Source organism: Paraphaeosphaeria sporulosa, assembly GCF_001642045.1.
Source record: "Paraphaeosphaeria sporulosa strain AP3s5-JAC2a unplaced genomic scaffold CC84scaffold_5, whole genome shotgun sequence".
Classification (NCBI taxonomy): Eukaryota; Fungi; Ascomycota; class Dothideomycetes; order Pleosporales; family Didymosphaeriaceae; genus Paraphaeosphaeria; species Paraphaeosphaeria sporulosa.
In genome coordinates, this window is record NW_017253364.1 from 2120085 (window position 1) to 2135842 (window position 15758).

The 15758-nt window shown below is 50.1% G+C and overlaps 5 protein-coding genes across 5 annotated transcripts; 3 read left to right on the top strand and 2 right to left on the bottom strand.

The window, feature by feature from the left end:
* Window positions 1-2659, bottom strand: CC84DRAFT_1259419 (alpha-L-rhamnosidase). The gene is made up of 2 exons (XM_018184909.1): window positions 2317-2659; window positions 1-2266 (listed from the first exon to the last, which is right to left on the bottom strand). Exons 1-2 carry the CDS (start codon window positions 2632-2634, stop codon window positions 128-130), a joined length of 2457 nt encoding a protein of 818 aa, XP_018036518.1. The 5' UTR covers window positions 2635-2659; the 3' UTR covers window positions 1-127.
* Window positions 2660-3110: 451 nt separating this feature from the next.
* On the top strand, window positions 3111-5925 carry CC84DRAFT_1146033 (UDP-Glycosyltransferase/glycogen phosphorylase; the record flags this gene model as incomplete). Its single annotated transcript, XM_018176540.1, has 10 exons — window positions 3111-3264; window positions 3311-3618; window positions 3673-4031; window positions 4099-4259; window positions 4318-4578; window positions 4628-4736; window positions 4792-5148; window positions 5201-5567; window positions 5614-5752; window positions 5807-5925. Exons 1-10 carry the CDS (start codon window positions 3147-3149, stop codon window positions 5923-5925), a joined length of 2298 nt encoding a protein of 765 aa, XP_018036519.1. The 5' UTR covers window positions 3111-3146.
* A 1920-nt stretch (window positions 5926-7845) lies between these two features.
* Window positions 7846-11316, top strand: CC84DRAFT_1146036 (uncharacterized protein; the record flags this gene model as incomplete). Its single annotated transcript, XM_018176541.1, has 1 exon — window positions 7846-11316. One exon carries the CDS (start codon window positions 7846-7848, stop codon window positions 11314-11316), a length of 3471 nt encoding a protein of 1156 aa, XP_018036520.1.
* Window positions 11317-11878: 562 nt separating this feature from the next.
* On the bottom strand, window positions 11879-12526 carry CC84DRAFT_1090361 (GTP cyclohydrolase I; the record flags this gene model as incomplete). Its single annotated transcript, XM_018174351.1, has 2 exons — window positions 11879-12181; window positions 12230-12526. Coding segments are annotated over 2 exons (600 nt in total), but the record flags the coding sequence as incomplete, so codon positions are not given.
* Window positions 12527-13260: 734 nt separating this feature from the next.
* Window positions 13261-14373, top strand: CC84DRAFT_1245240 (uncharacterized protein; the record flags this gene model as incomplete). The annotated part of the gene is made up of 1 exon (XM_018184179.1): window positions 13261-14373. A coding segment is annotated over exon 1 (861 nt), but the record flags the coding sequence as incomplete, so codon positions are not given.
* Between the last annotated feature and the right edge of the window lie 1385 nt (window positions 14374-15758).

Here is a 15758-nt window from a genome sequence, read left to right on the forward strand (position 1 = left end):
ATCAATACAATATATACATATATAAAACCAAAACCTTATCAGAACATTTGTGGTGGGTATTTCCACTCGTCCCAGTGCGTATCTAACCTCGCTTCCGCCCTCGCAGCAGTTCAGCTTCATAGGATCATCATAGATCATATGATAGGACAAAGGGCTCTCCGCCAGTGACGGGGAACGACCCGTTGTCACTGACAACCCGACCATTAACCTTCAAGGTACTGCCTTGCCCCGAACACGGCAGCACGACAGTCCCCATCGTACCTTGCGGGCTGCTCACCTCCATAGCCCTAATCACGCCGTCCGTAGCATTCCAAGCAACAGATATCTCGCCCATTGGTACAGGAATCTTTCCCTTTGCCCAATCCAAACCAAGCGTTAGCGGGTCGACGCGCCACTCGCTATACCCCGGAGCCACGGCCTTCACCCCCAGCACGTGCTCGCTAAGCTCTCCAGTCGGACCTGAAGCCCATGCGTGGCAGAGACTAGTTTGCTTCCCGAGTCCAGGCGCGCCACTTGCATCCAGCGTCTCCCAGAAGCAGCCGGTGTAGTTGACTCCCTGGGGGTTGGCCATAGGCGCCCATAGGCTCTTGAGCAGAGCCATGGCGGAATCGCTGTCTTTGCTTTCGAATGCGGCGCGCAGGTGATAGGCAGATGCGTAGGGGCTGATGTATTTTGCAAAGCCGGAGGTGGTGGCTCCCTCTGAGAAGGCCAGTGGGCCATTTGGCATCGAGAGCTTTTGGAGTGTGTTCAAAATGCTGAAAGAAGTGTGGCTTGAAGTTGTCACGCCAGCGAGGATTGCGAGAGCATTGGAGTCTTGTCCGAAGCCATTCTGGATGGATTCCGAAACGTAGTATGCGGTGAGTTCATCTGACCAGAGATTCTTGGTAATCGCCGCCCGCAGCGACACGAGGCGTGCGACATACGGTTGCGTATCAACACCACCGTCCGCAAAGAGAGGGATGCACTCCTGCAGTGCGTATGCATAGACCATGTTGAACTTGGACACCACACCAACCTGCGCCGGATCATAGTAGTTCCAATCTCCACCGAAGGTTGCATCGCTGATGTTGAGTAGTCCATTCTCAGGCAGGACTTGTGAGTGCGCCCAGTCGAGCATGCGCACAGCCTTAGGTGCCCACTCCTTGGGTATATCCGCATCTCCAGTGCGCTTATAGAAGTTTGCTGCTGCGGTGAGCAAGTTGAAAGAGTAGCCGATCAGACCAGTCAGATTTGTCTCGATGGGCGTGGAAAGTGGGTCTTGTTGGATCTTTGCCGTGGGTGCAAAGAATCCCGGTGTCAATTGAAAGGAGCCGAGGAGGTCGAGCGTGCCTTTGATGTAGTTAACACCATTGGTACTCGCTAGTGACGAAATCAGAGCGATGTCAAGATCGCCTGCATATGCGATGCGGTCGCGTTTCGAGCCATCGACAGTGCTGTCTGCGGGATTCGTCCCGATGAGGAAGTCATCGAAGAATGTCTCGTCCATAAGGGACGCTGAGTAGATTTCTTCACCCGTCAACTTCGTGGCCGACAGGTTGCGGAAGATAGCAGCGTGGCCGAATGAAGCGCCCAGTCCAAAGGATCCGACAAACGCGGATGTCTGCACAAACTGCAGGACCGATAGCCCATCAATCGATACAGCAATGTTTGTCATATTCACGGTAGCTGCCACTTCGTGCCAGACACCGAGTGTGACATTGGACGGGAGCGTTCCAGATCCAAGCGGTACACCATCCTCACCAGATCCAAAATATGCTGAAACTGATCCATTGGCAATATTGCAAGAGATGTAGATTCCAGAGTTAAGGGTATCGGCAAGCACAGAAAATCCGAATCCCTTCACGGTGGGCTTGACTTCGAACGCAAGCCGGTATTGCATCAGCGTGGCAGCAACGAGCCCAGAAAGGACTTGGGGGGCTTGACTCTCAACTAGGGCACCCTCAGATGAAATCTGCCAGAATGAAGGAATGGAGTTTGCAGGAATATCGTTTAGTTGGATCGTCCTTGCGCCAACCTTCCAAATTCTATTCAGGTCCTCATCTGAAGTCTCGAAATGCCCAGGCAGCTGATCGAGAGACATGGTTGGGATCGTGGGCTTCACACCCACGTTCTTCAACACAAGTTCGCCTGGTGTGGAGAGGTTCAACTTCTGGTACCGGAAGCCACCCTGGATAAGTCGGTTCGTGTGCAGAGATGGTCCCGTGACGTTGTACTGATTGACTCGGTAGGTGTCCATCGCCGCGGCTAAAGCAAGTGGTCCGTCGCTCTGGGACATAAGTCAGCACTGGCTTCGGGGAATTGCGACAGGAATCTTGCCATGTAAAAGCCATCCAGAACAGTTTCAGTCTCGCTATATGTGATCTCTAGACAAGACGTGTCACCAGTCGCAGAGACAACCTCAAAAGTTGGGTGGCCTTCGACGTCGCGTCCATAGTCGAGTACTATCACGCCTGGGGCCGTTGTAGTCCCTTTGATGCTGAAGGTACCATTCGAGCCGAAGATACTCGCAACACTGTTATTTCCCCGATTCGATACACTGTATTGCCGCACGACATGTCGTGATGGAAAAGTTCGCTCAGCTGAGGTTTCAGCAATCGCTAGACAAGCCAGCAGTGCAGGCCGAGAGACTTTCATAATACTCCTGGGATTTTTCGGTCAGACAAATGAAAGTGCGAAAATCGAATGCAGAAGATGCATAATGATCAAAGATGCACGTCGCACTGGAACTATTTACGTATGAGCTCGCCTTCTCCTTACCCGAGGCTTCCGTGGCGCACGTGTACCCCAGTGGCTGAGTGATGCAAACTTCAAGAGTGTCCCTAGGAATTTTTCCCACTCGCCGATACATGTTACGTAGTTGGTGCCGATACTCTGCATATGAAGGGCTGTTCCCGTATTCGTCGGAGAATTTCGCGTATCGGCGCTCGTCTCATTGGTCAATCGCACAGGACAACGTATCGCGTATATTCTGACTTTGGAGCTAAGCTAAATTAGAAAAAGGCCGTTGCTAGCCTACCTCACTTCGACCTCCGTTAGGCCCGATTCGAGGGCATCAATTTCTCGCTCTTAAACCCTTTCTAGATTGTTATCATGCTGTATCCTGAAACGAACTTCTCACCGTTTTAGGATCAGAACTCCAGTCTGCCATGGTCGCCAAACATACAGATTCTAAGGCAGAGGAGGAGAGTCCTGTCTGGGATGAGCCTCCTCCCTACTCATTCCTGTCTTCTGGCGCTATTCTCGCCTCCTCGTTTACACTGAACGGTATGAGTACCGCTTTCGTGTCATGCGCAACACTGACAGATTGCAGCCGATGGAACTTTGAACGTTGATCTTGAGTCCGCAGCCCCCGATGAGCTGACCAAGTTGCTACCCATACACCGGCCCGCTGTGCCAGAACCAGAGGTGGAGTCTCCGAGGAAATGCCCTCCGCTGAACATTATCGTGCAAGTGGTTGGCAGCAGAGGAGATGTGCAGCCGTTCATCGCCTTGGGAACTGCTCTCCAACGCTATGGACATCGCGTACGGCTAGCAACTCACAATGTCTTCGCAGATTTTGTGCGAAAGTCAGGATTAGAGTTCTACCCAATTGGAGGCGACCCTGAGGACTTGATGTCTGTGAGTGCGCATGTCGTACATCACTGTCATATTGCAATCTGACTCGTTCATTAGTATATGGTGCGTAATCCCGGCCTGCTTCCATCCCTCGATTCCCTGAAAGGAGGAGACATTCCACGTAAACGACGCATGATCCAGGAAATGTTGCGAGGCTGTTGGGACTCCTGCATACTACCAGATCCTATCTCAAAGGAGCCATTTGTTGCAAACGCAATCATTGCGAACCCTCCATCGTTCGCACACGTGCATTGTGCGCAAGCATTGGGAATTCCTGTCCACCTAATGTTTACTATGCCATGGACGGCAACGCGTGCATTCCCACATCCACTTACGAAGGTGAAAGCTAGAGATATACGACGATCTCAAGCAAACTACTTCAGCTATGGCATTGTCAATATCATGACTTGGCAAGGGTAAGCGTCGCGGGAGCGAATCAAAATGTACGCTCGATGACGGTCATGAGTTAATTTGAAGATGCAGTTTAGGCGATGTGATCAACAAATGGCGTGTGAAAGATCTACACTTGGAACCCGTCCATACAAGCATGGGCCCAGATCTCATTGACTTCTTGAAATTACCATTTACCTACTGCTGGTCCCCTGCACTGGTCCCCAAGCCCCAGGATTGGGGCTCAAACATCGGTAAATATGCCAACTTTGATATCCCATGTCGCGGGGTCTTTCGTTTAACACGTACAAGATATCTGCGGATTTTTCATGCGAGATGAACCTGCATACACACCACCTCAAGACCTCGACAATTTTCTTCGCGCCGGCCCAGTCCCGGTGTATATTGGATTCGGAAGCATCGTTTTGGAAGACGTGAAAAGAATGACCGAATCAATTATCCAGGCTTGTCGGGTTGCCAACGTCAGAGTCATTGTGTCCAGAGGTTGGAGTAAACTAGGAGGGGATAACCCGAGTACAAACGATGTCTTCTACCTGGGAGACTGTCCTCATGGTAGGTGTCTCGAAACCCCGCGTTTACGGCTATTGATGATATCCTATAGAATGGCTTTTCAAGCAAGTCTCTGCTGTCGTTCATCACGGTGGAGCTGGCACCACAGCCTGTGGTCTTTATAACGCTCGGCCGACAGTGATCGTACCTTTCTTCGGCGAGTATGTTTCCACCCTACTCTCCAGTAGTATGCCTTATCGCTAACATGTGAAATAGCCAGCCCTTCTGGGGCAACGTGGTTGCCAGCAACGGGGCAGGACCGGTTCCGATACCGCATACCGCCCTTAACAGCGAGAACCTGGCAGAAGCTATCAAGTTCTGTCTAACTCCCGCAGCTCAGCAGGCCGCCCGAGCTGTCGCAGAACAGATGCGCCGCGAGAACGGAGTTGAGATGGCTGTGCAATCCTTCCATCGTCACCTAGATATGCCGAAGATATCTTGTGACGTTCTACCTCAACGTGCGGCAGACTGGGTGTGTCGTCTATCGAAGTCGAAAGCGGAGACGAAATTGTCTCATGCGGCATTGAAAGAGAAGGTTTCCGAAGGCCAAGCCAAGCTCGCAGATGCAGTACCGTAAGTTGTTCCTCCCTACCTCGAAGACGCTCTCGATACTCATTGAAACAAGATATCGACCAAAGGACTACAATATGGACGTGGAACGGCTTGATCCGTTGTCTGCTGGTGCGTCGGCTACATTCGGCGTGCTGACCGATTTTACATCCGCTCTGGGTGGTACCTTTATCGACCCGTTCAAGCAACACAAACAAGCTAGACTTGCAGGTGGTGATGGAGGGTCGGCTGATTTGGCAGCAGTCGCTGCTGTGGGTAGAGGGGTCACTTCCATGGGTACAAGCTTGAGCAAAGGCGCTCTGGTGGGTATGCCTTTGGCACTTGCAGAGGGGCTCAGGAATGCCCCAAGGCTATATGGTGAGGAAATCAAAGGTCATGAGAAAGTGAAAGACTGGAAGAGTGGAGGTGTAGTTGCTGCGAAGGTATGTGTAGTGCATGGCCCACTCTGTTTCACACTGACGCCGGCAGAACTTTGGCACAGGGTTCTATGAGGGGATCACGGACATTGTGACTAAGCCGTACGCTGGTGCCAAGAAGGAGGGCGCTTTGGGTTTTATCAAAGGTGTCGGCAAAGGCTCGATGAATATGGTGGCGAAGCCTGGGAGTGGTGAGTAAAATTAGATCTGTGCACCACAGAGGTCAATGCTAATTGAAGCAATAGCAATGTTCGGACTGCTCGCGTATCCTGCGCAGGGAGTATACAAGAGCATAGAGAGCCTCAAAAAGAGCCCTGTCACAGATGCAGTCAGGGCTGGAAAGCTTGCAAGTTACGAGCGCTAGGATCACGCATCTAAAGATAGTCAGTGACGACACTGGTGAAGTGACCTGGTATTGTGGTCCACTACGCTTGTTTTTGATGTCACATAATCGCTCATGGTGGACCCTCAATCGGGCCTTCATCCCTCGCTTGGTGACCCTGCCTAAGATGGTATCATGCCGCATCCCGACATGAACATCTACCAATTCTAGGATCGGAACTCTGGTCTGCCATGGATGTGAAAACGGTTCCTATGGTAGAAGAGGTGAGCCCTGCCTGGGATATGCCTTTTCCATATCCATTTCGCTCTCCTGGCGCTACTAACGCGAGCTCGGGTATGTTGAACGAGGTGACATGTATAGTGTAGAGCTGATTTCTTAAGATGGACTTAGAAGACGCCGGTAGTAGGCGAATTCCGCTGATGCAGCTTGAAATTGTACTCTGCGGCTTTCTTTTCTTCATGTCTTGTGCGGCGTAGCTTTAGCCGACTAGATAGTGCAAGTCTACAATTACTCTGTATCTTTGATCAAGTCCGTTGCGCAAACCCGCCTTCTGTCTGATCGGAATAACCTTCATTGAAGGATCCGGAATTGAAGCGCTAATTTAGCGAAGACTTGCAGCGGGGAAATGTTCATCTCCGCTGGACAGCTGCGCTCGCTTCTATTCCATCAGTATAACAAACATGCAAAGGTCAGTCATACGTATACTGATGGATTAGGTGTGCGCCTTCGAATTCCTACTGTTGTTCTGATATCTTTGATAGAGCAAGAAGGAATACATGGTGTTCTCGAAGCGATAGAGACTTCTTCTCCCAGCAAGCATTACGACAACATCTCAAAATGTCCTCTAATCATTTTCGCTGCGAAGTTTGTGGATTCGATGCTTTGAATTGGAGCATATGCCTTCGAAATTATTGGGAGCCCGAGCACCGAAGTGTGTGTCAGAGCTGCAACGTAAGAGACAGGCTACTGGGTCGCAGGAGTACCTTACTCATGTGAAGGAGAGGAACCTTTGCCAGCCTTATGAGGAGCATATCGAAACTCCGAACAATCCATATCACGTAAAAGAAATATCTATCATATCAGAACAAAGCTAACTATACGTAAAGTAGAGAATCGTGCATCTGAAACGATCGATTGCGTGCTACGGTTGCTACAGGACATTCGTTATCTATCCTGCGATGATTTTTCATTCGGAGGCCAGCATATGCCCGCCCCACACTAGCAACTTGGACTTGAACGAGTCTACTGCCATGTGTTACAATGGAAGGCATCTATTGATAAAGGTTTCGGGACGGAATGCTCAACCGTGACGATGTCCAATCGGAGTGTAGTGGGTCGGTCTATCCATTCAGATGTTGCGGAAGTGATACAGGTATCACGACATTATCGGATCTGTTCCAACACATATTCAGGAAAGAGTGCAGCCAAGGATTGTATGAAGGCGAGATATTCAAATTGACACAATGGCTGAAGAATCGGCATAACATTGACACATATTGCTAAGATTGCGGCAGCAGTTACGAAACTTTCATCATATAACCTGATCGCGTTCGCAACGTGACGTCTAATCCCAAGACTTTTCTATGGCTGGGCAGGGCTGGCAAGAGACGACATTTGCATCTGCGTGCGCGTTCGAGCATTCAATTGGTGAACATTGACAAGGTTTATAACTGCAGCTACGGGAGGCCCACGGCTGATGCCTTGCTATCTTCCAACACCCTGCAGGTTGCAAGCCTTCGCTTCCCCGACACGCAGGATAACCCGATCCTTGCACCCGCGTTCTACCACTCGTGCGCAACCTCTGCAATTAGGTATCGCATAAACGGGACACATGCATTTCACAGCTTCTTTGCTTCACACATAGCTGCGGGGCACGTTCAGAGAAAGATCATAGCAGGCATAAACTTTGATTTCCTCAGCACACGAAGATCTTTAGCCAAAATGGCCACCCTCGATCACCTCAAACAGACCTTGAGAATCCAAATGAACAAATCCGTATTCCTGGAGCAACAGCCACTGTCGGAGCAACAGTACAGTGATGGATTTCAAGTCTTGCTTCAAGCATCGAAGGTGTCGTACCAAGAGTTTATCACTCCTCAACTCAATCAGCTGTTGAGGTTCCTTGTTGATTCACAAAGCCCCGTTTCCATACTGGAAGTTGGACCTGGTCCGAGCAGCGTACTTGGACACCTCCCCGGCCGTCTCAGGCGAAAAATTGGGAAATACGTTGCCTTCGAGCCAAACAGCTCATTTGCGAAAAGGTTGAATGAGTCGCTCTGCTCTAAGATTCCAACAGAGCCAATACTGCCCAGTCTGGAGCATCCAGTCGTCATTCATCAATGCCCATTTTCCATACCAGATAATATGGGGCTTGACCACAATGCTTGCTTTAGAAACGCCAGAAACAATTACGACCTGATTTTATTTTGCCACAGCATGTACGGCATGCAATCGAAAGAGAAGGTCATCGAATATGCATTGGGAATGATCAAAGACAGACCACAGAAAGGAATGGTGGTTGTGTTTCATCGCAGCGGATCACTACACTTTCGCCGCCTGGTGTGCAATAGAATAAGTATCTTTAGCACGGGAGTTGTCCGTGTGGCAGACAATGATGAAGACTTAAACAAATTTGCGCTTTTTATAGCAGGCTTTCAAACAGAGGATAAAGACATTGGGAGCGCCATTTGGGCGGATTGGCGCCACGCCTGCCGGACCTTGGGTCATCGCGAGGAAGGATCCCCGAACTACCTTCTATTCAACGCGCCTGAAGTCATGATCGTCTTCACCCGAGATGCGACCTCGTTGCCGGAGCTGACGGCGCAGGTGCCGACAGCCGACAGCAGCACTACAATCAAGAACTGGATGGCTCGCTCTCATCGACCTGCCTCAGTGGTCAGACCGACCGATATTCAGCAAGTTCAGCAGTGCGTTAGATGGGCTCTGAAGCATGACTTTAGCCTAACAATAATCGGCGGAGGACATAGCAGTCATTGTCTTTGGCCCACTGTTGTCTCCATCGACATGTGTGCTTTCGATCAGATACATATTGTTGCGAAGGGAGAAGACCGAGGTGCTGGGTACGATGCTGGCCCCTTCGTCGTCGTGGAGGCAGGGTGCAAGACAGGTGACATCGTTCGCAAGACTATGGCTGCTGGCATCACAATACCCTTGGGAGCTCGTCCGAGTGTCGGTGCTGGCCTATGGCTGCAGGGTGGTATCGGACACTTAGCAAGACGATACGGTCTTGCATGTGATGCTATTGTCGGTGCTGTCATCGTCAGTGTTCAGTCTGGCCAAGTACTGTACGTAGGCCACGTCCCAAGTCGACACCGACCAACCGACGCTGTTCTCCCAGATTGCGGACACGACCTGTTGTGGGCGATGAGAGGGGCCGGCACAAACTTTGGAATCGTGATTAGCGTAACCTTCAAGACTTATACTGCTCTCAATCATGTGGTCCGAAATTGGATTTTACCCTCGACTGGCGTCAAAGAATTACGGTCACGAATTAGCGACTTTGACAAACTTATCGCGAAGAAACTTCAACGGAACTCGTCCGCAGATGGGTATTTGTACCGTGATGCCGGTCAACTGCAGTTTGGCATGACCATGATCGAAAATTACATTACCGAGCCCACTTCTGCAACGCCTCTACCTACGACGGGAGATTCGATTTGGGGACCTGAAGACAATTTGCAAGTCGTCAACGGGGTCGATCTGTTTCAAACTGAGCTATATGTCTCGACGCTACACGGAGGACACGGAAACGGCAAAACCTCCTCATTTAAACGATGTGTCTTCCTGAAAGACATTGGCGGACCCAGACTCTCGTATCTGTTGGCAGCGGCTATGGAGACATGTCCAACGTCACTATGCTACCTCCATCTGTTGCATGGTGGCGGAGCGGTTGGCGATGTTGCGGCTGATGCCACGGCTTTCGGGTCTCGCGCTTGGGAATTCGCATGCGTGGTCACCGGGGTCTGGCAGCGCGATTTAGACCATACCCAAGTCGCCCAGAATTCCGTGCAGTGGGTTTACGATGTTGCTAATAAACTGTTGCCCTTCAGCTGCGGAGCTTATGGCGCAGACCTCGGATCAGACCGCAGAGATGTTGCGCTGGCCGCCAAAGCTTTCGGACCAAACTTGCCGCGTCTGACCCATCTCAAACGCAGTCTAGACCCGTGCAATGTTTTGGCTTACACCTGCCCGATCTCCACGGCACGGATGGAACAGAAGATTATCATCATGGTCACGGGCGAAAGCGGATCCGGTAAAGACTTTTGTGCGAAGGTCTGGCACACGGTGATGGGATGCTCCCACATGAGCCTCACGGCCCGCATAGTCAGCATCAGCGATGTGACCAAGAAGGAATATGCGAAGGATACTGGTACCGACCTAGACTTGTTGTTGAACGATCGTGCCTACAAGGAACATCATCGATCAGAAATGACATCGTTCTTCCAAAGACAAGTACAAGAACGTCCTTCTCTCCTGAAGGAGCATTTCTTGAAGGTGGTGCACAGCGAGGCAGATGCGGATGTGTTACTAATTACCGGAATGAGAGACGAGGCCCCAGTAGCAGCCTTCTCGCACTTGGTACCGGATCGAAGATTACTCGAAGTTTACGTCCAAGCCAGCGAAAAGATATGCCAGGTTCGTAGAGGATACCCAAGCGGCATCACGGCAAATGGTTGCATTGACGGTCAGAGGGATAGCAGTCTCAAATCCCTAGATTATTCCCCCAGCTTCATCTTCAACAATGAAACTACCGGACAGGAAGCAGCCAAGAGCTTTGCCCGAGATCATCTGCTCCCCTTCTTAAATGACGATCTTCAGCAGTTGGCCGGAATGGTGCGATCCCAACCCGACTTCCCTCACCAGGGCACAAATTTTCGCCATGTACTGGGTATCCCTCAACAACCGTCTGGATTAGCCCTATGTACATCGTTGCTGCGTACTCACTTCGCCGGTGACTGGGCAGAAATCGACGTGGTGGTGTGTTGCGAAGCGGGCGGGTTCATCTATGCATCACCGTTGGCCTCGCAGATCCATATACCCTTAGTACCAATCCGCAAGGCTGGCAAGCTACCCCCACCCACTGTTTCTGTGAACACGACGCGGTCGTATATATCTTCTCTGGCGACCGATCCTCAGGAAGAAGAACGAATAGAAATAGAGCGAGATGCAATCCCAAAAGGCGCGTCGGTGGCGGTTGTGGACGATGTCCTCTCCTCAGGAAAAACACTTTGTGCGGTGCTACAGCTTTTGGAGAAAGTCGGCGTCGCCCGTGACGATGTGAGTGTAGTAGTCGTAGCCGAGCTACCGGTGCACGGCGGCCGGCAACTAATACGCGAACATGGATATGGAAGGGTCAACATCCGAAGCCTCTTAGTGTTTGACGGTGTTTGACTCAGAAGAACAGCATATTGGCTTTAGGGTCATGCTGATTCTCTGTCAAATAATCAGGTTCTTCTCATAGTGCTGTCATGGCAATGTTAATCAATGCAAAAAGTGACCGGCGTACGCTAGTCCGATTGATTTGAACGAATTGAAATCTTCGGGCCATATTTCGCAAGTACATGTCAACGTTCGAGGCCAAGCGTGCATAGTAGGCCGCGTTGCAATACATCCAACAATATTGCACAGCGAGGAAGCGGCTCGCAATTGTGGTAGGTGACTACGTAGTACCGCGGGAAGATGATTGGTTGTCTAGAGCTGTACCAAGTAACGCTAAGCTACGCTAGGCGATAGATAGATTGGCTCAAAGCTTTTGCATGTACAGACTCCAAGCTAAGCCATGCTAGGCCGTCGAGCCACACCTTTCAGTCACACTTGTGGCAAACCGTAGTTGTGGGCTGGGTCCTCGTTGCGCTTTTTAACCCGTCGTTTACGGTCCAACCTACGTTCATTGATGTTTGACGGTGAACACTTGCGGTCGTGGATCGTGATAAATTGTGAAGTTTTATCTAATCTACAACTTCACAAGCTCCAGAAATGTTCGCCCCATTGTTGCATCAGAGCTCAAGCTACCCAGCATACAGTTAGTTGTTGTAGTCGCGCTTGTTTTCTGGACTCCACGCATGGCCATACAGAGATGGCTACACTCCACTATGACCGCGACGCCTTCTGGCTGGAGGATCTCAGATATCGCCAGGGCTACCTGTTTGGTGAGGCGTTCCTGTATCTGTAGTCGGCGGGAAAACATGTCGGCAATCCTCGCGAGCTTGGAAAGTCCGATTACTCGACCGCCGCTAGGGATGTACCCAATATGCATCTATCAACGTTAGATTCTCAGCGTTGTTTGAGGCTACTATCTGCGTACCTTTCCCGTGAAGGGCACTAGATGATGCTCGCACATAGAGAATATTTCTATGTTTTTCACGAGGACAAGCTCATCATGATCTTCTTTAAAGACAGCATTGTTGACGATATTGGCAAGAACGTCGTCATTTCCCTTGGTGAAAAAAAGAAGCGCTTGCGCATAACGAGTTGGTGTGTCTAGTAGGCCATCGCGACTGGGATCTTCGCCGATACACTCCAAGATCGTCCGAACTGCACCGCATAATCTCGCCAATTTTTTTTCACTCGCGATCTCTGCTGACTTGCTGTTCTTCTGAGTGCTATTTCCTATTACTTGTTAGCTCTGCAAGCTTTACGGGAGCATGCTACTTACCATTCCTATTCAACTTATTATCAGCACAGTAGTTCTGCGCACCGCTTTCGCAAAAGCCCATGTCTATCTCGTCGTCAGAATTCTGTCCACCTTCGTGCTGGTTCCTGCCGACCATGTTCGCGTCGGAGCGAATAATGCTATGGAGTCCAACTCAAGCATGAGACTGTGCTGAATATATCTGTAACATCTCGTTACACTAGTAGATGGAATGTGTTTGGGAGATGAAGAAGGCCAAATGAAGCAGGGAATGAACTTGCCAATGTCTTCACCCCACACTCCCCCACTCGCGTGGCGGACGGGCTACATATAGCAGGATATGCACCTATTCATGTCACATTCCCTTTAGCATGTTACATTATTTTTAATGTTACCCCCCTAATAACGAGAGGCTTGAATCCGTCGAAGGCAAGCATCGAAACTTTAATGCCAGCTTCCCGATTTATTTGGAGGCTGTTAAGCAGCGCCGAGTGAGGCATTGAACGTTGAGTGTGGCTGTCCTAACTCACGAGAACAACAAGCCAGAAGAAAGAGGCTCAGTAACACCACTAGAAATCTAATCGCAAGCCCCGGCAAAGAGGTCACATTCCATGCAACTATCGAGCGCTACTGCGAGCTGCGTTGCACAAGAAAAGCGGCACGCCACGTCACAACCGCATTTCACCATCTCAATTTGCAAGTCTCACCGGTCGTTTCTGTGTTCCCTATCTTATTTCCAACGAATAACAAGCTCGCCTACTTGTGCAACCCAGGATCCCTTTTGTGGCCTGATTTATTTGAAATAGTCAATGCTTTTGTGGAGTATAGTCGCTGCACATGTGAAGCAGCTGCGTGCGCCCGAATCTGAAATCAAAAGATTAGTATTCTTGCAGAACCGTATGTTCGACTTCTCAAGAGAGTATTTCTAGACTGATCACTTCCACCTATAGTTCTCCATGATGAATCCAGCGCGAAGGAAAACCGATCAACCGCTGGTGCTCCCACAATTACCCAACGAAGTTTTCCTCGAGATCGCGTATCTTCTCTGCACGTCGGATCTCAGGCAGCTAGGTCGGGTGAATCGCCGGCTTCAAGACTTTGTTGCGGATTACTTGTCTCGATATCGATACAACGTCGGGATTCATGCCCTGCCAAATGAGCTTGTGCTCGAGATTGCGCAGCACCTAGGACATCAGAAGGACTGTAGTCATCTCGCGCGAGCGAGTCAAAGGTTCTATCCAGTTGTCATGCGTTACATAGTTCGCCACGATGTGGTGAGTAGTGGAAGCAGTCTATTGAATTTTGCCGCCAAAAGGAACCTCGTGGGCATGGCACGAAGGATAATACGTCTAGGCGGCGACGTAAACACCCGAATTGAGTTTTCAACAAGATTAGTGGGCAAGCAGCTAACCCCGCTCGCAACGGCGGCTCGTCATGGACACCAGAGGATAGTCAAGATGCTTCTAGAGTTTGGGGCAAGTCATTTTGTCGACGGAAAGAGACTCCCTCTTGCATTGGCGATATTGTCAAGACACGAGAATGTGGCCATGATACTATCTCAAGAACTCGATTCCAGTGAAGCATCATTTACATCCTCGACAAGGCAAACGCTACTACAGATGGCTTGTGCGGCGCAACTCGTGAGCTTGGTCCGATACTACCTTGAGCACATCCCGTGCAGTTCGCATGACTGCGACGTAGCTCTGCTTCGGATCATCCAGAAGGACGCGCGCAAAATTGGAATCATAAAGAGGCAGCTCTATGAGGATGTCTTCCAGATCGTGTTGATGCTCTTGAGACACGGTGCGAATCCTGATATCTGCATCCGAACTGAAGATTCCTTCATCGTCACTGCCCGGGGTATGGCCTCTGGACATCCAGATCCACGAATTAGGAATGTCTTCCCAAAGTCAAAGGATATAGAAAGGTCTAAAGCATCTACACCGCGCATACGTCGGCCGTGGATGCCAACTGAGAATGAGTTTCCCGAACTCCAGAAGTCAGCAGCGGAAGTTTATGATCTTGAAGAAAGCCGATATGCAACATTGTGGGATTTTGTAGAAGCACCGACTGAAGACGCGGCGTCAGGCATGGAAGAACAGGGGATGTTCCTATCGAGTGCTGCGAAACTTGCATTCTTTATGGAGATCGAACCACAGAGAGTACGGAAACGTTTGGAGCCTGAAACTCCCCCTCCGTTGTCGTCATATCCAGAACTTAGTGGCGTCCAGGGAATTCCGCAGCATGCGGCTGAGAATTTCTGGGCAAACCTTCCACTCCGAACTTTCTTAGAGTCTCCACCACCCAGAAGCAACGTAAGAAGCACCACCTCAAGGAGCTCGGAATATAGAGAGAATTCTGAAGCAGAAGAGGCCTTTCCAGCACTAGCGCACCCTGGAGCGACACAAGATGACACCAGGAAAGATGTATGGGCCAATTTTCGGTCAAAGGATTCACCAAGTGTGAACAGTGACGAGCGGACTTCGCATGACGACGATGGTGTCACGTTTTCTGTTCGTAAGAAGTCAAAGAAGAAATGGGAGCCTCTTTCGTTATGAGATCAATTATTGCTAGAAGATATATACAATGGTTGGAGGTTGTTCCGCTATGCCGAATATGTTTTTAGTGGTATTTGCTCCTCTGGCCTCTGGAAGGAAAAACCTTATGTACCCCGGTAGCCTTCTGTATACAGGTAGCTCGCCTAGCCAGACCAAACCACCGCTCCCATGTCTCACTTGCTGACAGCAGTCGCCATCTTTTCTCTTCGTGTACACATAGTTCATTCATATGCTTATCCTTTTCCTATGTTGACTCGCAACAGGATGCTTATCCGACGCACGATCTGAATTGAGAGAGTGGTTTCCTAACCTTTCTTCAGGCTAATTACCTTCAGCACATACATCTGCCCACGATGTAATCCAACACATATGGAGCAGACTTGGTCCTGGTCTCAGGAGATCCGAACGCGAAATAGAGATAGTGTTTCTCGAACCCAGCAGCCCGGCACCCGCAATGCGGCGTGGTTGTTGAATCATAAAACGGCAACAAAAACAAAGTCTCTTACGAGAAGCCACATGCGAGCATCGCGAGCCGAACCAATCATTCATCAACCCAGCTACCCGTAAAAAGAAACTTAACCTGTGTCAATGCGCCCGAAGTTGTTGAATGGTTTTTTCCGATCGGAAACCATGAGAAATTCTGA